At 41.2% G+C, this 21,280-nt stretch overlaps 1 protein-coding gene across 1 annotated transcript in view; it reads left to right on the top strand.

Annotated features, from left to right (window-relative positions):
- Positions 1–21,280, top strand: part of uex (metal transporter uex) — a 244,164-nt gene that overhangs the window by 125,936 nt on the left and 96,948 nt on the right. The window contains exons 8-10 of the mRNA XM_071656143.1: positions 7,992–8,183; positions 10,632–10,778; positions 15,470–15,613. Coding sequence (XP_071512244.1) covers positions 7,992–8,183; positions 10,632–10,778; positions 15,470–15,613 — 483 coding nt within the window. The remainder of the gene's footprint in view (positions 1–7,991; positions 8,184–10,631; positions 10,779–15,469; positions 15,614–21,280) is intronic.

Raw genomic sequence — 21,280 nt, 5'->3', positions numbered from 1 at the left:
GGTCAAGAGAAAGGTGCAAGAGGTGAAAAAAAGGGCAAATGAGAGTTGGGGTGAGAGACTATCAGTAAATTTTAGGGAGAATAAAAAGATGTTCTGGAAGGAGGTAAATAGGGTGCGTAAGACAAGGGAGCAAATGGGAACTTCAGTGAAGGGCGTAAATGGGGAGGTGATAACAAGTAGTGGTGATGTGAGAAGGAGATGGAATGAGTATTTTGAAGGTTTGTTGAATGTGTCTGATGACAGAGTAGCAGATATAGGGTGTTTGGGTCGAGGTGGTGTGCAAAGTGAGAGGGTTAGGGAAAATGATTTGGTAAACAGAGAAGAGGTAGTAAAAGCTTTGCGGAAGATGAAAGCCGGCAAGGCAGCAGGTTTGGATGGTATTGCAGTGGAATTTATTAAAAAAGGGGGTGACTGTATTGTTGACTGGTTGGTAAGGTTATTTAATGTATGTATGACTCATGGTGAGGTGCCTGAGGATTGGCGGAATGCGTGCATAGTGCCATTGTACAAAGGCAAAGGGGATAAGAGTGAGTGCTCAAATTACAGAGGTATAAGTTTGTTGAGTATTCCTGGTAAATTATATGGGAGGGTATTGATTGAAAGGGTGAAGGCATGTACAGAGCATCAGATTGGGGAAGAGCAGTGTGGTTTCAGAAGTGGTAGAGGATGTGTGGATCAGGTGTTTGCTTTGAAGAATGTATGTGAGAAATACTTAGAAAAGCAAATGGATTTGTATGTAGCATTTATGGATCTGGAGAAGGCATATGATAGAGTTGATAGAGATGCTCTGTGGAAGGTATTAAGAATATATGGTGTGGGAGGCAAGTTGTTAGAAGCAGTGAAAAGTTTTTATCGAGGATGTAAGGCATGTGTACGTGTAGGAAGAGAGGAAAGTGATTGGTTCTCAGTGAATGTAGGTTTGCGGCAGGGGTGTGTGATGTCTCCATGGTTGTTTAATTTGTTTATGGATGGGGTTGTTAGGGAGGTAAATGCAAGAGTCTTGGAAAGAGGGGCAAGTATGAAGTCTGTTGGGGATGAGAGAGCTTGGGAAGTGAGTCAGTTGTTGTTCGCTGATGATACAGCGCTGGTGGCGGATTCATGTGAGAAACTGCAGAAGCTGGTGACGGAGTTTGGTAAAGTGTGTGGAAGAAGAAAGTTAAGAGTAAATGTGAATAAGAGCAAGGTTATTAGGTACAGTAGGGTTGAGGGTCAAGTCAATTGGGAGGTGAGTTTGAATGGTGAAAAACTGGAGGAAGTGAAGTGTTTTAGATATCTGGGAGTGGATCTGTCAGCGGATGGAACCATGGAAGCGGAAGTGGATCATAGGGTGGGGGAGGGGGCGAAAATTTTGGGAGCCTTGAAAAATGTGTGGAAGTCGAGAACATTATCCCGGAAAGCAAAAATGGGTATGTTTGAAGGAATAGTAGTTCCAACAATGTTGTATGGTTGCGAGGCGTGGGCTATGGATAGAGTTGTGCGCAGGAGGATGGATGTGCTGGAAATGAGATGTTTGAGGACAATGTGTGGTGTGAGGTGGTTTGATCGAGTAAGTAACGTAAGGGTAAGAGAGATGTGTGGAAATAAAAAGAGCGTGGTTGAGAGAGCAGAAGAGGGTGTTTTAAAATGGTTTGGGCACATGGAGAGAATGAGTGAGGAAAGATTGACCAAGAGGATATATGTGTCGGAGGTGGAGGGAACGAGGAGAAGAGGGAGACCAAATTGGAGGTGGAAAGATGGAGTGAAAAAGATTTGGTGTGATCGGGGCCTGAACATGCAGGAGGGTGAAAGGAGGGCAAGGAATAGAGTGAATTGGAGCGATGTGGTATACAGGGGTTGACGTGCTGTCAGTGGATTGAATCAAGGCATGTGAAGCGTCCGGGGTAAACCATGGAAAGCTGTGTAGGTATGTATATTTGTGTGTGTGGACGTGTGTAGGTACATGTGTATGGGGGGGGTTGGGGAATTTCTTTCGTCTGTTTCCTTGCGCTACCTCGCAAACGCGGGAGACAGCGACAAAGTATAAAAAAAAAAAAAAAAAAAGATATAGGGTGTTTTGGTCGAGTTGGTGTGCGAAGTGAGAGGGTTAGGGAGAATGGTTTGGTAAAGAGAGAAGAGGTAGTGAATGCTTTGCCGAAGATGAAAGCCGGCAAGGCGGCGGGTTTGGATGTTATTGCAGTGGAATTTATGAAAAAAGGGGGGTGACTGTATTGTTGACTGGTTGGTAAGGATATTCAATGTATGTATGGCTCATGGTGAGGTGCCTGAGGATTGACGGAATGCTTACATAGTGCCATTGTACAAAGGTAAAGGTGAGTGCTCAAATTACAGAGGTATAAGTTTGTTTAGTATTCCTTGGAAATTACATGGGAGGGTATTGATTGAGAGGGTGAAGGCATGTACAGAGCATCAGATTGAGAAAGAGCAGTGTGGTTTCATAGGTGGTAGAGGATGTGTGGATCAGGTGTTTGCTTTGAAGAATGTATGTGAGAAATACTTAGAAAAGCAATGGAACTGTATGTAGCATTTATGGCTCTGGAGAAGGCATATGATAGAGTTGATAGAGATGCTCTGTGGAAGGTATTAAGAATATATGGTGTGGGTGGCAAGTTGTTAGAAGCAGTGAAAAGTTTTTATCGAGGATGTAAGACATATATATTAGTAGTAAGAGAGGAAAGTGATTGGTTCCCAGTGAGTCTCGGTTTGCGGCAGGGGTGTGTGATGTCTCCATGGTTGTTTAATTTGTTTATGGATGGGGTTGTTAGGGACATGAATGCAAGAGTTTTGGAGAGAGGGACAAGTATGCAGTCTGTTGTGGATGAAAGGGCTTGGGAAGTGAGTCAGTTGTTGTTTGCTGATGATACAGCGCTGGTGGCTGATTCGGGTGAGTAACTGCAGAAGCTAGTGACTGAGTTTAGTAAAGTGTGTGAAAGAAGAAAGCTGAGTAAATGTGAATAAGAGCAAGGTAATTAGGTTCAGTAGGGTTGAGGGGCAAGTTAATTGGGAAGTGAGTTTGAATGGAGAAAACTGGAGGAAGTGAAGTGTTTTAGATATCTGGCAGTGGATTTGGTAGCAGATGGAACCATGGAAGCGGAAGTGAATCATCAGTAGGGGGAGGGGGTGAAAGTTCTGGGAGCGTTGAAAAATGTGTGGAAGGTGAGAACATTATCTCAGAAGGCAAAAATGGGTATGTTTGAAGGAATAGGGGTTCCGACAATGTTGTATGGTTGCAGGGTGTGGGCTATGGATAGAGTTGTGTGGAGGAGGGTGGATGTGTTGGAAATGAGATGTTTGAGGATAATATGTGATGTGAGGTGGTTTGACCGAGTAAGGAATGAAAGGGTAAGAGAGATGTGTGGTAATAAAAAGAGTATGGTTGAGAGGGCGGAAGAGGGTGTTTTGAAATGGTTTGGTCACATGGAGAGAATGAGTGAGGAAAGATTGACTAAGAGGATATATGTGTCAGATTACATTGTGAATGTAATCAAGATAAAAAGAAAGGAAATATAGGTGATATGTTTGAGGGAAGGAACCAAGATGTTCTGACACAAAGTGAAACAAACCTTTAGGATGAAGAGGGAAAATGGTTCAAAAATGGCTTGGGGTTAAATGTTAGGCGTATGTGTTAGGGCAAAAGCTAAGGAAGCAGTAGCACTACTGCTGAAGTAGTTGTGGGAATGTGTGAAAGAGCTTAAGGAAATAAGATCCAGACTGATATGGGAAAAAATGAAAGTGCATAACAAGAGATGGGTGACTACTAGGGCTTAAGCACCTAGCCATGAAAAGGACAAGGAAGAAAGGTGTTTTGAGACCAGGTGATTGAGTGTGTCTGCAGTTTTGTTGCAAGAGATCAGGTGTTAGTGACAGGTATTTTAGCTGAGAGAGTAATGTGGCAGTTGAGGATATAATTGGGGGACATTAGGTATTTAATGATGAGATTAGGAATGCTGAACTGTTTGTAGAGTTATGTGCTGAAAATGGACTGATTTTAGGAAATACTCAGTTTTTTTAAATGGGGCCACCACAGGTATATAGATGGATGAATGTGAAAGATAATAAGAGGGCATGTTTGGATTACACACTAATTTATGGCAGAGAGGCTTTTGGATGGGAATGTGTTGAAAGCCATGGGTGCCGGGTTACCTAATTGTTACCTAGTGGAGGCAAAGTTAAAGTAACAAAACAAAACAAAACACTTGATTGGTGGCTTAAGGAGTTTCTAATAAATGGAAAATTCACTGGTGGTGATTGGAACTTCTCTAAGAAAATATTGTGAGGTGTACTGTAAGAGAAATATACATGAAAATATAAGTAAAGGAAAAAGTGTTCATATTTGCAGATGATGCCAGAGTTAGTAGAATGATAGGATCAAATGAAGGTAAAGGGAAAACACAGAAAGATTAAGATGTAATTTATTAATGAGCATAAGAGATCTTGATGGATACTGCAAATTTCTGTCTGGTTGGTGCATGATTTGTTTTTGTTTTTTTATCCTTCTTATTGCAATATCAGTTCACTCACTTCTCAGGATTCTGCTGTCTCAACTTTCATCCAATGTCAGTGCAGAAAGCACTATTCTATTATTATTATTATTTTGCTTTATCGCTGTCTCCTGCGTTAGCAAGGTAGTGCAAGGAAACAGACAAAAGAATGGCCCAACCCATCCACACACACATTTATATACATACACGTCCACACACGCAAATATACATACCTATACATCTCAACGTATACATATATATACATACACCGACATATACATATATACACATGTACATGATACATACTGTCTGCCTTTATTCATTCCCATCCCCACCCCGCCACACATGAAATAACAACCCCCTCCCCCCTCCTGTGCACGAGGTAGCGCTAGGAAGACAACAAAGGCCCCATTCGTTCACACTCAGGCTCTAGCTGTCGTGTAATAATTCACTGAAATCACAGCTCCCTTTCCACATCCAGGCCCCACAGAACTTTCCATGGTTTACCCAAGACACTTCACATGCCCTGGTTCAATCCATTGACAGCACATCGACCCCGGTATACCACATTGTTCCAATTCACTCTATTCCTTGCACGCCTTTCACCCTCCTGCATGTTCAGGCCCCGATCACTCAAAATCTTTCTCACTCCATCTTTCCACCTCCAATGAGGTCTCCCACTTCTCCTCATTCCCTCCACCTCAGACACATATATCCTCTTGGTCAATCTTTCCTCACTCATTCTCTCCATGTGACCAAACCATTTCAAAACACCCTCTTCTGCTCTCACAAACACACTCTTTTTATTACCACACATCTCTCTTACCCTATTATTACTTACTCGATGAAACCACCTCACACCACACATTGTCCTCAAACATCTCATTTCCAGCACATCCACCCTCCTGCGCACAACTCTATCCATAGCCCACGCCTCGCAACCATACAGCATTGTTGGAACCACTATTCCTTCAAACATAGCCATTTTTGCTTTCCGAGATAATGTTCTCGACTTCCAAACATTCTTCAAGGCTTCCAGAATTTTTGCTCCCTCCCCCACCCTATGATTCACTTCCGCTTCCATGGTTCCATCCGCTGCCAAATCCACTCCCAGATATCTAAAACACTTCACTTCCTCCAGTTTTTCTGCATTCAAACTTACCTCCCAGTTGACTTGACTCTCAACCCTACTGTACCTAATAACCTTGCTCTTATTCACATTTACTCTCAACTTTCTTCTTTCACACACTTTACCAAACTCAGTCACAAGCTTCTGCAGTTTCTCACATGAATCAGCCACCAGCGCTGTATCATCAGCGAACAACAACTGACTCACTTCCCAAGCTCTCTCATCCACAACAGACTGCATACTTGCCCCTCTTTCCAGAACTCTTGCATTCACCTCCCTAACAACCCCATCCATAAACAAATTAAACAACCATGGAGACATCACACACCCCTACCGCAAACTTACATTCACTGAGAACCAATCACTTTCCTCTCTTCCTACACATACACATGCCTTACATCCTCGATAGAAACTTTTCACTGCTTCTAACAACTTACCTCCCGCACCATATATTCTTAATACCTTCCACAGAGCATCTCTATCAACTTTATCATATGCCTTCTCCAGATCCATAAATGCTACATACAAATCCATTTGCTTTTCTAAGTATTTCTCACATACATTCTTTAAAGCAAACACCTGATCCACACATCCTCTACCACTTCTGAAACCACACTGCTCTTCCCCAATCTGATGCTCTGTACATGCCTTCACCCTCTCAATCAGTACTCTCCCATATAATTTACCAGGAATACTCAACAAACTTATACCTCTGTAATTTGAGCACTCACCTTTGTCCCCTTTGCCTTTGTACAGTGGCACTATGGAAGCATTCCACCAATCCTCAGGCACCTCACCATGAATCATACATACATTAAATAACCTTACCAACCAGTCAACTATACAGTCACCCCCTTTTTTAATAAAGTCCACTGCAATGCCATCTAAACCCGCTGCCTTGCCGACTTTCATCTTCCACAAAGCTTTTACTACCTCTTCTCTGTTTACCAAATCATCCTCCCTAACCCTCTCACTTTGCACACCACCTCGACCAAAGCACCCTATCTCTGCCCCTTTATCATCAAACACATTCAACAAACCTTCAAAATACTCACTCAATCTCCTAACATCACCACTACTTGTTATCACCTCCCCATTAGCCCCCTTCACTGAAGTTCCCATTTGTTCCCTTGTCTTACGCACTTTATTTACCTCCTTCCAAAACATCTTTTTATTCTCCCTAAAATTTAATGATACTCTCTCACCCCAACTCTCATTTGCCCTCTTTTTCACCTCTTGCACCTTTCTCTTGACCTCCTGCCTCTTTCTTTTATACATCTCCCACTCAATTGCATTTTTTCCCTGCAAAACTCGTCCAAATGCCTCTCTCTTCTCTTTCACTAATAATCTTACTTCTTCATCCCACCACTCACTACCCTTTCTAATCTGCCCACGTCCCACGCTTCTCATGCTACAAGCTTCTTTTGCGCAAGCCATCACACTGCTTCCCTAAATACATCCCATTCCTCCCCCACTCCCCTTACCTCCTTTGTTCTCACCTTTATCCATTCTGTACTCAGTCTCTCCCGGTACTTCCTCACACAAGTCTACTTCCCAAGCTTACTTACTCTCACCACTCTCTTCACCCCAACATTCTCTCTTCTTTTCTGAAAACCTCTACAAATCTTCACCTTCGCCTCCACAAGATAATGATCAGACACCCCTCCAGTTGCACCTCTCAGCACATTAACATCCAAAAGTCTCTCTTTCACGCGCCTATCAATTAACACGTAATCCAGTAACGCTCTCTGGCCATCTCTCCTACTTACAGACGTAAACTTATGTATATCTCTCTTTTTAAACCAGGTATTCCCAATCACCAGTCCTTTTTCAGCACATAAATCTACAAGCTCTTCATCATTTCCATTTACAACACTGAACACCCCATGTATACCAATTATTCCCTCAACTGCCACATTACTCACCTTTGCATTCAAATCACCCATCACTATAAATACTATGTATTTTAAGCTGTGCAGTCCTATTTTCCACACCAGCTTTCCTTACGTAGATAAAGCCACCTTGCTGTTATCTGCATGTGTATTTATCACCTCTATTTGAGATGTTACTCGACCAGAGTGTAAATGCAAAAAAAGTAATATATATGTGTAGAATTAAGTATGTAGACAGTGCATTGCTTGAAGCTGTTCTCAGCAAAATTTTCATGATCACTGTGCATTGCATTTTATAAAATGCTTGAACACTAATAGAACTGATGCACCTTTAAAGTATATATGAGGATATTCCCTCTAAAGCTCAGTCCTCTGTTCTTAATATTACCTTGCTGATGTGGGAAATGGAGAATATGTATGAAAAAAAAAGTAGTGTCCAAGTTATTCATTTATACAGTATTGTATTCTTTTATTAATTTTTTTTAATTCCAGGATATTCCCGTGTGCCTGTATATGAAGGGGAACGTACAAATATAATTACAGTCTTATTTACCAAGGACTTAGCATTCATTGATCCTGATGATAACACTCCTCTCAAGACGTTATGTCAATTTTATCAAAATCCATGTAACTTTGTCTTTGTTGATACCACCCTGGATGTCATGTTTAAGGAGTTTAAAGAAGGTTAGTTATCCAGCAATTTACATACTGTACATACACTTTTGCTTTAGTAAGGGCTATGTTTATTTTTTTATAGCACTTTAAGAAAACAGAGTCTGTAAAGCACACATCAGTTTGGGTTATGATTGTATTTATTCTGTAAAGTTAACATAAGATTTATATAGTCTTTCCATAATTACAGTACAAGATAATTTCATCCAAGTGTATAGTAGTCTTGTGCAGTGTTTAAATAAATTTTCATGATATGGCATTTGATCAGTAATTTTAGAATGAGTTTAGATTTTATATCATTTTAATCTATCCTTAGGGGTAAGGGAGAAAGAAAACTTCTCGTATATTCACTGCCTAACAGAGATGATTAAAATGGGCAGAAGTGGGGATCTAGAATCCCTCTCCCTTCGTATTTCAGTTTCTGTTAGCAAGGAGTGCCTATCCTCCTTGATGTCTTAGATTGTGGTGTATGTATATGCATGGATTTAACCAAAATGAGAAAAAGGGAATAATAGGCAATATGTTTTGAGAGAGGAACATGGATGTTGTGGCTCTTAGTGAAACTAAGCTTAGAGGAAAGGGGAAAGAATGATATGGGAATGTCCTAATGTTTGGGGTTAATTTGAGGGCAAGGGCAAAGAAGAGGGAGACACTGTTGATGAAAAAGGAGATGTGGGAATACACGAAAGAGTGCAAGAAAGTGAGTTCAAGATTGGCGTGGGTGAAAGTGAAGCTAGGAGTAGGTAGGTGATTATTAGTGCTTGTGCATTGAATAGTAAGAGTCGTGAGAAGAGAGGCTACTGTTTTTGGAGTTGAGTGATTGTGTTAGCAGTTTTAATGCTAGTTGTTGAGTAATAGTGATAGGAGATTTGAATGCTAGATTGAATGATGTGGCAGTTGAGGTTATTGTTGGTGGACATGGGATACCAAGGGTGAATGAAAATTGTGAACAGTTCATAGGGTTTTGTGCTGAAAAAGGACTGGTGATGAAAGCCCAGTTTGAAAAAGGAACATACATAAATGTGCCTGGATGAAAGGGTTAATGGTTAGTGGCATTACTGGAATATGTACTAATTGACAGGCATGCTAAGAAGAGACTCTTGAATGTTAATGTGCTCAGAAGGGCAGCTGGTAGGATGTCTGATCCCATATTTATGGAGGTGCAAGTGAAAATAGGCAGGAGGTTGGTGCATGTCTGTGACCTTGGAAAAGAAGCTTATACCATGAGAGACTGGATGAAAGTAAGCTAACCAAGGGGAATGGATGAGGAATGGAAGGCATGAAGGGAAGCAGAACTTAACTGAGTGAGAGAAGTATGACATATGTAAGTTTGGGTATGGTCTTGTGGGAAAGGGTAGTGAGTGTTAGGAGGAGGAAGAAAAGTTGCTTTTGAAGGAGAAAATAGAGGCATATTGACATTACCAACAAGAAAGGAGTGTGAATGATTAGATGTACAAGAGGAAATGGGAGGATGTCGAGAGGAAGGTGCAGGGATTGAAAAAGGGGGCAAGTGACAGGCATGCTGATGTTTTGGAAAGAGGTCAATAGTGTGAGGAGAACAACAGAGCACATTAGTGCCACATAAGCACTAGCAATTGCCCAGCTCCTGTAGTCAGCCTTGAACTCATACTTTTTAACTAGCATGGTCTTACAGCTCCATCTTCAGCAGAGTTATACACCTTTTCCATTACGCTTACCTAAACACTAACCTGGACATTTTCCCTTGAAAGTTCCCAAACCAATCTATCCTCTTCCCCTTCAGTTTAGTTTTACTCAGATAACAACTAGGTTCCTCTCATCAGAAATAGTACTTATCTCTTTGTTCTACTCATCCTGGTTACATCCACATACATTCAAACACCTCAGTCTAAGGAGAAATCCTTTCGGCTCTTTCTTCTCTTCATGTTTTCTTTCTTCTCTTCCCGTTTTTTTTTTAAAGTGATTATTCAGTGAGGGAAGGGTTTCCATCCCCTCTGCTCAACTTCCCCTCTTTAATACCTCTTATGACACAGATAACAACTAGGTTCTTCTCATCAGAAATAGTACTTATCTCTTTGTTCTACTCATCCTGGTTACATCCACATACATTCAGACACCTCAGTCTAAGGAGAAATCCTTTTGGCTCTTTCTTCTCTTCCTGTTCTTGGAAAGTGATTATTCAGTGAGGGAAGGGTTTCCATCCCCTCTGCTCACCTTCCCCTATTTGATACCTCTTATGACACGCAAGAGATATATTGGTAGCTTTCCTAGTCCTCAGTCCTTTGGGATAAAGGAACTTTGTGATTTGCGTTGTGCTAGAGATGGAAAGAAAGTTTTTTTTTTTGGATTGTGTCATTGGATTGTCTGTGTATTTGAGGCACAAGAAAAAAAATGACAGTTCTAGGAGGGATATTAGAAATAGATATTATTATGATGATCAAATAACTTGTTTCTGGATTTAATACTGGAATATTCCTGTAGGTGCGAAGGGCCACATGGCCTTTGTTCAGCGAGTTAACAATGAAGGTGATTGTGATCCATTTTATGAGGTCTTGGGCTTGGTCACTCTGGAAGATGTGATTGAAGAGCTTATCCAGGAAGAAATTGTGGATGAAACAGATGTGTTTAGTAAGTTTCAAACTTGGTTAAATTTGGTAATATAAAGTTGCTTTGATATTTAGTAATGATAATATTGCTTCATGAGAGGGAAGATCAAATTACCAGTTTCACAACACCAACAGCTTGTTTCCTTGTTATCCAGGACTTCATATCCTATTTACGTAGAAATAGTTGTCCCTTACTTTATGCAGTTTTATCATCCAATTACTTTGATTTTTCTTTAGGTATTTCATTCCCTCTTCTTTTTCACCCATGTACAGTGTCCACAAAGAATATTTACCACTCCCATATATTTTCAAAGGTGACAGCTAAGGTATATTGTTGGTGCAAACATATGATGCTGTAAGGGTGAAATTAAAATACATATGATCACTCAGGCTAGTGTTTCCAATTTTGTGATCACCAGGAACCTGCCTCATTGTGCCTTAGGGTATCTTGAGAGAAAGGTTTTCCTTCTCTATTCTTCCTTGCTACAACCTCATTTTGGGAATTTTGCTTTTGGGCACTATTTTTTCCACTTGTGCTTCAAAATGGTTGGCTCTTACCTATCTAAGGTGGAGAAAGCCAGAATTCTCACCTGGGAGCAAGAAAATGTAGGTACACTTCAGATTTTTAGGCACACTGGATGCTCTGAATGCACAATCAGATGGCTGCTTCCTGCAACATCCCATCAATGCCTCATCTCGTTCAGGAGATCAAGACCATATGTACCCAAAACATGGACCTAAAATACTTCAGGAACCTTGCCAATTCCATGCCTGGACACCTGCAGATGGTAATCAAGGCCAAAGGAGAGATGACAGAGTACTGAAATGTAAGTTTTATGTCACCTTTGAAAATGAATGGGAATATGTAGATACTGTGCCTTAGAGATGTAAGAGATGAATAGAAAAATTTACATATATGTTAGTTATGAAGTTGTTTCAGAAAGAAAAGGAAGAATTGTCCTAACCCTTTCTCACATTATAATTATGAGCTCTTCTCTCTTTTCTTGTTATTTTTCTTTTTTTTTATCATATTTCTAATTTTATCAACTGATACTTTCCTTTATACTCTTTTTCCACTTTCATGTATTTTTTGCTTTATCATCCATTTCTCTTGTTGTATTACCATGTCTTCTTCCATCCATGATTTTTCTTTTTTACCATATTTATATGAAAAAATGATCAAAAATTTGAACACTGTTGTGATAAGCGTTTTAAGAATGGCACTGAAAGTTCATGGTACTTTTTTAGCAGCTACCTTATGATCAATACCATTATTGTTAACTGTGTTTCCATATAATAAGTATAAATCAGATATACATATAAGGCCATTTAGTTTCACACCCAGTCTCAAACCCAGGTCCAGCATATTAAGATGAAACATGAGCTTCTATGAAAATACAGGCAGAATGTATTTTATTTTTTATTATTATTATTTTGCTTTGTCGCTGTCTCCCGTGTTTGCGAGGTAGCGCAAGGAAACAGACGAAAGAAATGGCCCAACCCACCCCCATACACAATGTATATACATACACGTCCACATACGCAAATATACATACCTATACATCTCAATGTACACATATATATAGACACACAGACACATACATATATACCCATGCACACAGTTCACACTGTTTGCCTTTATTCATTCCCATCGCCACCTCGCCACACATGGAATACCATCCCCCTCCCCCCTCATGTGTGCGAGGTAGCACTAGGAAAAGACAACAAAGGCTCCATTCGTTCACACTCAGTCTCTAGCTGTCATGCAATAATGCCCGAAACCACAGCTCCCTTTCCACATCCAGGCCCCACACAACTTTCCATGGTTTACCCCAGACGCTTCACATGCCCTGGTTCAATCCACTGACAGCACGTCAACCCCGGTATACCACATCGATCCAATTCACTCTATTCCTTGCCCTCCTTTCACCCTCCTGCATGTTCAGGCCCCGATCACACAAAATCTTTTTCACTCCATCTTTCCACCTCCACTTTGGTCTCCCACTTCTCCTCGTTCCCTCCACCTCCGACACATATATCCTCTTTGTCAATCTTTCCTCACTCATTCTCTCCATGTGCCCAAACATTTCAAAACACCCTCTTCTGCTCTCTCAACCACGCTGTTTTTATTTCCACACATCTCTCTTACCCTTACATTACTTACTCGATCAAACCACCTCACACCACACATTGTCCTCAAACATCTCATTTCCAGCACATCCACCCTCCTGCGCACAACTCTATCCATAGCCCACGCCTCGCAACCATACAACATTGTTGGAACCACTATTCCTTCAAACATACCCATTTTTGCTTTCCGAGATAATGTTCTTGACTTCCACACATTCTTCAAGGCTCCCAGGATTTTCGCCCCTCCCCCACCCTATGATTCACTTCTGCTTCCATGGTTCCATCCGCTGCCAGATCCACTCCCACATATCTAAAACACTTTACTTCCTCCAGTTTATCTCCATTCAAACTTACCTCCCAATTGACTTGACCCTCAACCCTACTGTACCTAATAACCTTGCTCTTATTCACATTTACTCTTAACTTTCTTCTTTCACACACTTTACCAAACTCAGTCACCAGCTTCTGCAGTTTCTCACATGAATCAGCCACCAGCGCTGTATCATCAGCGAACAACAACTGACTCACTTCCCAAGCTCTCTCATCCCCAACAGACTTCATACTTGCCCCTCTTTCCAAAACTCTTGCATTCACCTCCCTAACAACCCCATCCATAAACAAATTTAACAACCATGGAGACATCACACACCCCTGCCACAAACTACATTCACTGAGAACCAATCACTTTCCTGTCTTCCTACACGTACACATGCCTTACATCCTCGATAAAAACTTTTCACTGCTTCTAACAACTTGCCTCCCACACCATATATTCTTAATACCTTCCACAGAATATATATAATTCATAATTCTCAGGACAGTTAAATTGTTTTCCTTTCCTCCTCCCTGTGGCCTGTCCCTTGAGCATTTGGATATCCTTTGAGGAGCATCTTGGTCTGGATCGTTTCTATCCTCTGAACATTGATGAGGAAGCTCAGTTTTGGTTGATCCTTGGATCTGTAAAGTTTTGCTTGGCTGATGGGTTCTCTTTTAGCTAATCAGTGACAGCCATCACACTGATGTCTCTGAACTTGCTGCTTTTGGCTGCTTAGGTCTCTCAGTTTCTTGGAATTGTGTCACAGAGACACTTATTGTCTTCTGCTGCTGTCTCTTAGTTTGATGTGAATTGTTATCCTTTTCTCATGTAGTATAATTCTACTTTTTTTTGTGTGTGTGTTTATTTAATTGTTCATATGATCATCTTTTTCTTTGATACTTGTTTGACCTTTCCTACATTAGCGAGGTAGTGCCATGAGCAGATGAAGGCATGAGTCAGTTCCCCACAACCATTTTCTAGCTTTTATATGTAATGCAACGAAAATACAGCTACTCATCCACAGCTAGGGCCCATAGACCTTTCTGTGGTTTCCCCAGGCCACTTCATATGCTGTGGTTCATTTCATTCACAGCATGTCTACCCCTGTATACCACATCACTCCAGTTTTCTCTATCCCATGCTTGAGTTTGATCCTCCTATATGCTCAGGCCCCTAGCACTCAAAATATATTTATTCTCCATCCTCTCATCTCCAATTTGGTCTCCCCCTTTTCCTTTTTCCCTGCTTTTCTGACACATTTTCTCTTGTCAGCCTCTCCCCATTCATTTTCTCCATTTGTCCAAATCATTTTAGCACACCCTCTCAACCAAGTTATTACCACACCTCTCTCTTACTCTTGTATTACTTACTCAATCAAACCACCTCACACCACATATTTACCTCATACATTTTCTTTCCAACACATCCACCCTCCTCCTCACATCCTCATCTATAACCCATGCCTCACATCCTCACAGCTTCATAGGACTACTTTACCTTCAGACATACCCATTTTCACCCTTCCACATAGCCTCTCTTTCCACATATTCTTCAATGCTCCCAGAACCCTCACTCCCTCACCCACCTTGTGACTCACCTCCACTTCCATGGTTCCATTTGCTGCCATGTCCACTCCCAATTATCTAGAATATTTCAGTTCCTCTAGATTTTCTCAGTTCAAACTCAAACCCCCAATCAACCTGTTCCTTGGCTCTGTGAAACCATATAATCTTGCTTTTATTTACTTTTACTCTCAATGTCCTCCTTTTACATATTTTTTCCCAAACTCAGTCACCAACATCTGCAGTTTCTCGTTTGAATCTGCCATTAGTGTTGTGTCATCAGCAAACAATAACTGACTCACAGACATAAAAGCAACACTGTCTACTCTTATCCCTGATAGCAGTAAAGCAGTATCCCTATAGTGGGTATTACAAGATTAAGGATTATGTTGTTTATCATTCTGTAAGGCTGAAAAAACATTTGTAAGGTTTAAAAACTAGAATATTTAGGGTACAGAGAACAATATGGATGTTAAGGGTTAATGGTGGTGAGCAAGGTATATGTGAGGATCTTGGAGCTACATAAAGGAGATTAGGGGCATGGTAGGGAAATTCTCCCCTTCTTTATTGTATTTTTCTGAAAATAGAAACAGAAGGGAAGATTTTTTTCTGTAAGGCTTAGTTATCTTTTCTTGATGGTTCTTTGTTAAAGTGGGAAAGGTAAGTGGGTACTGTGTGAAAATTTTCATTATTATTATCTTTTAGCTGACAATCGCAGCAAGCGTCGTCGCCAGCTTATTGGGCGACCAGACTTTACGGAGTTCTCTCATCCAGGCAACCAAACAAATCATAAGCGTGTACAAATCTCTCCCCAGATGCAAGTGGCAGCTCTGCAGTATTTGCGCACATGTAAGTTATATGTGTAACTTCGTAGGTTAACTCAAACTGGCAGTGTACATAACCTTAGTCTTATGTACAGAATATCTTGATATGATTAGCAGATTTTCAGAAATTTTCAGTCTCTTTAGCATTAAGAATGTAATAGTCACATGATCATCTTTGTGAGTTGATGTTATTTATATTTTATTTTGCTTTGTCGCTGTCTCCCGCGTTTGCGAGGTAGCGCAAGGAAACAGACAAAAGAAATGGCCCAACCCACCCCCATACACATGTATATACATACACGTCCACACATGCAAATATACATACCCATACATCTCAATTTACACATATATATACACACACAGACACATACATATATGCACATGCACACAATTCACACTGTCTGCCTTTATTCATTCCCAACGCCACCTCGCCACACATGGAATAACATTCCCCTCCCCCCTCATGTGTGTGAGGTAGCGCTAGGAAAAGACAACAAAGGCCCCATTCATTTACACTCAGTCTCTAGCTGTCATGCAATAATGCCCGAAACCACAGCTCCCTTTCCACATCCAGGCCCCACACAACTTTCCATGGTTTACCCCAGATGCTTCACATGCCGTGATTCAATCCATTGACAGCACATCGACCCCAGTATACCACAGCGATCCAATTCACTCTATTCCTTGCCCGCCTTTCACCCTCCTGCATGTTCAGGCCCCGATCACTCAAAATCTTTTTCACTCCATCTTTCCACCTCCAATTTGGTCTCCCACTTGTCGTTCCCTCCACCTCCGACACATATATCCTCTTTGTCAATCTTTCCTCACTCATTCTCTCCATGTGCCCAAACCATTTCAAAACACCCTCTTCTGCTCTCTCAACCACGCTCTTTTTATTTCCACACATCTCTCTTACCCTTACATTACTTATTCGATCAAACCACCTCACACCACATATTGTCCTTAAACATCTCATTTCCAGCACATCCACCCTCCTGCGCACAACTCTATCCATAGCCCTCTCCTCGCAACCGTACAACATTGTTGGAACCACTATTCCTTCAAACATAGCCATTTTTGCTTTCGGAGAAAATGTTCTCAACTTCCCCACATTCTTCAAGGCTCCCAGGATTTTCGCCCCTCCCCCACCCTATGATTCACTTCTGCTTCCATGGTTCCATCCGTTGCCAAATCCACTCCCACATACCTAAAACACTTTACTTCCTCCAGTTTATCTCCAATTGACTTGACCCTCAACCCTACTGTACCTAATAACCTTGCTCTTATTCACATTTACTCTTAACTTTCTTCTTTCACACACTTTACCAAACTCAGTCACCAGCTTCTGCAGTTTCTCACATGAATCAGCCACCAGCGCTGTATCATCAGCGAACAACAACTGACTCACTTCCCAAGCTCTCTCATCCCCAACAGACTTCATACTTGCCCCTCTTTCCAAAACTCTTGCATTCACCTCCCTAACAACCCCATCCATAAACAAATTTAACAACCATGGAGACATCACACACCCCTGCCACAAACTACATTCACTGAGAACCAATCACTTTCCTGTCTTCCTACACGTACACATGCCTTACATCCTCGATAAAAACTTTTCACTGCTTCTAACAACTTGCCTCCCACACCATATATTCTTAATACCTTCCACAGAATATATATAATTCATAATTCTCAGGACAGTTAAATTGTTTTCCTTTCCTCCTCCCTGTGGCCTGTCCCTTGAGCATTTGGATATCCTTTGAGGAGCATCTTGGTCTGGATCGTTTCTATCCTCTGAACATTGATGAGGAAGCTCAGTTTTGGTTGATCCTTGGATCTGTAAAGTTTGCTTGGCTGATGGGTTCTCTTTTAGCTAATCAGTGACAGCCATCACACTGATGTCTCTGAACTTGCTGCTTTTGGCTGCTTAGGTCTCTCAGTTTCTTGGAATTGTGTCACAGAGACACTTATTGTCTTCTGCTGCTGTCTCTTAGTTTGATGTGAATTGTTATCCTTTTCTCATGTAGTATAATTCTACTTTTTTTTGTGTGTGTGTTTATTTAATTGTTCATATGATCATCTTTTTCTTTGATACTTGTTTGACCTTTCCTACATTAGCGAGGTAGTGCCATGAGCAGATGAAGGCATGAGTCAGTTCCCCACAACCATTTTCTAGCTTTTATATGTAATGCAACGAAAATACAGCTACTCATCCACAGCTAGGGCCCATAGACCTTTCTGTGGTTTCCCCAGGCCACTTCATATGCTGTGGTTCATTTCATTCACAGCATGTCTACCCCTGTATACCACATCACTCCAGTTTTCTCTATCCCATGCTGAGTTTGATCCTCCTATATGCTCAGGCCCCTAGCACTCAAAATATATTTATTCTCCATCCTCTCATCTCCAATTTGGTCTCCCCCTTTTCCTTTTTCCCTGCTTTCTGACACATTTTCTCTTGTCAGCCTCTCCCCATTCATTTTCTCCATTTGTCCAAATCATTTTAGCACACCCTCTCAACCAAGTTATTACCACACCTCTCTCTTACTCTTGTATTACTTACTCAATCAAACCACCTCACACCACATATTTACCTCATACATTTTCTTTCCAACACATCCACCCTCCTCCTCACATCCTCATCTATAACCCATGCCTCACATCCTCACAGCTTCATAGGACTACTTTACCTTCAGACATACCCATTTTCACCCTTCCACATAGCCTCTCTTTCCACATATTCTTCAATGCTCCCAGAACCCTCACTCCCTCACCCACCTTGTGACTCACCTCCACTTCCATGGTTCCATTTGCTGCCATGTCCACTCCCAATTATCTAGAATATTTCAGTTCCTCTAGATTTTCTCAGTTCAAACTCAAACCCCCAATCAACCTGTTCCTTGGCTCTGTGAAACCATATAATCTTGCTTTTATTTACTTTTACTCTCAATGTCCTCCTTTTACATATTTTTTCCCAAACTCAGTCACCAACATCTGCAGTTTCTCGTTTGAATCTGCCATTAGTGTTGTGTCATCAGCAAACAATAACTGACTCACAGACATAAAAGCAACACTGTCTACTCTTATCCCTGATAGCAGTAAAGCAGTATCCCTATAGTGGGTATTACAAGATTAAGGATTATGTTGTTTATCATTCTGTAAGGCTGAAAAAACATTTGTAAGGTTTAAAAACTAGAATATTTAGGGTACAGAGAACAATATGGATGTTAAGGGTTAATGGTGGTGAGCAAGGTATATGTGAGGATCTTGGAGCTACATAAAGGAGATTAGGGGCATGGTAGGGAAATTCTCCCCTTCTTTATTGTATTTTTCTGAAAATAGAAACAGAAGGGAAGATTTTTTTCTGTAAGGCTTAGTTATCTTTTCTTGATGGTTCTTTGTTAAAGTGGGAAAGGTAAGTGGGTACTGTGTGAAAATTTTCATTATTATTATCTTTTAGCTGACAATCGCAGCAAGCGTCGTCGCCAGCTTATTGGGCGACCAGACTTTACGGAGTTCTCTCATCCAGGCAACCAAACAAATCATAAGCGTGTACAAATCTCTCCCCAGATGCAAGTGGCAGCTCTGCAGTATTTGCGCACATGTAAGTTATATGTGTAACTTCGTAGGTTAACTCAAACTGGCAGTGTACATAACCTTAGTCTTATGTACAGAATATCTTGATATGATTAGCAGATTTTCAGAAATTTTCAGTCTCTTTAGCATTAAGAATGTAATAGTCACATGATCATCTTTGTGAGTTGATGTTATTTATATTTTATTTTGCTTTGTCGCTGTCTCCCGCGTTTGCGAGGTAGCGCAAGGAAACAGACAAAAGAAATGGCCCAACCCACCCCCATACACATGTATATACATACACGTCCACACATGCAAATATACATACCCATACATCTCAATTTACACATATATATACACACACAGACACATACATATATGCACATGCACACAATTCACACTGTCTGCCTTTATTCATTCCCAACGCCACCTCGCCACACATGGAATAACATTCCCCTCCCCCCTCATGTGTGTGAGGTAGCGCTAGGAAAAGACAACAAAGGCCCCATTCATTTACACTCAGTCTCTAGCTGTCATGCAATAATGCCCGAAACCACAGCTCCCTTTCCACATCCAGGCCCCACACAACTTTCCATGGTTTACCCCAGATGCTTCACATGCCGTGATTCAATCCATTGACAGCACATCGACCCCAGTATACCACAGCGATCCAATTCACTCTATTCCTTGCCCGCCTTTCACCCTCCTGCATGTTCAGGCCCCGATCACTCAAAATCTTTTTCACTCCATCTTTCCACCTCCAATTTGGTCTCCCACTTGTCGTTCCCTCCACCTCCGACACATATATCCTCTTTGTCAATCTTTCCTCACTCATTCTCTCCATGTGCCCAAACCATTTCAAAACACCCTCTTCTGCTTTCTCAACCACGCTCTTTTTATTTCCACACATCTCTCTTACCCTTACATTACTTATTCGATCAAACCACCTCACACCACATATTGTCCTTAAACATCTCATTTCCAGCACATCCACCCTCCTGCGCACAACTCTATCCATAGCCCTCTCCTCGCAACCGTACAACATTGTTGGAACCACTATTCCTTCAAACATAGCCATTTTTGCTTTCGGAGAAAATGTTCTCAACTTCCCCACATTCTTCAAGGCTCCCAAGATTTTCGCCCCCTCCCCCACCCTATGATTCACTTCCGCTTCCATGGTTCCATCCGCTGCCAGATCCACTCCCAGATATCTAAAACACTTTACTTCCTCCAGTTTTTCTCCATTCAAACTTACCCCCCAGTTGACTTGACCCTCAACCCTACTGTACCTAATAACCTTGCTCTTATTCACATTTACTCTCATTTTTCTTCTTTCACACACTTTACCAAACTCAGTCACCAGCTTCTGCAGTTTCTCACATGAATCAGGCACCAGTGCTGTATCATCAGCGAACAACAACTGACTCACTTCCCAAGCTCTCTCATCCCCAACAGACTTCATACTTGCCCCTCTTTCCAAAACTCTTGCATTCACCTCCCTAACAACCCCATCCATAAACAAATTAAACAACCATGGAGACATCACACACCCCTGCCACAAACCTACATTCACTGAGAACCAATGTATATACATACACCTCCACACACGCAAATATACATACTCATACATCTCAATGTACACATATATATACACACACAGACACATAAATATATGCACATGCACACAATTCACACTGTCTGCCTTTATTCATTCCCATCACCACCTCGCCACACATTGAATAACATCCCCCTCCCCCTCATGTGTGCCAGGTAGCGCATCATTGTGAGTTGATTTAAGTTTGTTAAATTTTTGAAATACCCTTTTGATAAGTTATTTTGATTTCTATTTTTTCTTCAGTAGAAGGTGGATCAAATGCAAGCCTCAGATACCAGTTGTGTCTTCAGATTACAATGTGTACTCCTTATTGAAAATATAGAATATTTGTAACTGGACAAATGAATATAAGTGTTCTTTCATCTTCACGTAACTTTTGTTCCTCTAATTCATTAACTATGGTTGTTGTGGATGCATCACAGCAGTATATTATCTGTTCACTGCAGCCAGAGTGCATATGATGAAAATTCTTGATTCACTCATCTTTGCCTTGAGGTGATT

The sequence above is a fragment of the Panulirus ornatus genome, chromosome 62 (genome assembly GCF_036320965.1).
Source record: "Panulirus ornatus isolate Po-2019 chromosome 62, ASM3632096v1, whole genome shotgun sequence".
Lineage (NCBI taxonomy): Eukaryota > Metazoa > Arthropoda > Malacostraca > Decapoda > Palinuridae > Panulirus > Panulirus ornatus.
This window is presented reverse-complemented; position numbering and strand designations above follow the sequence as displayed.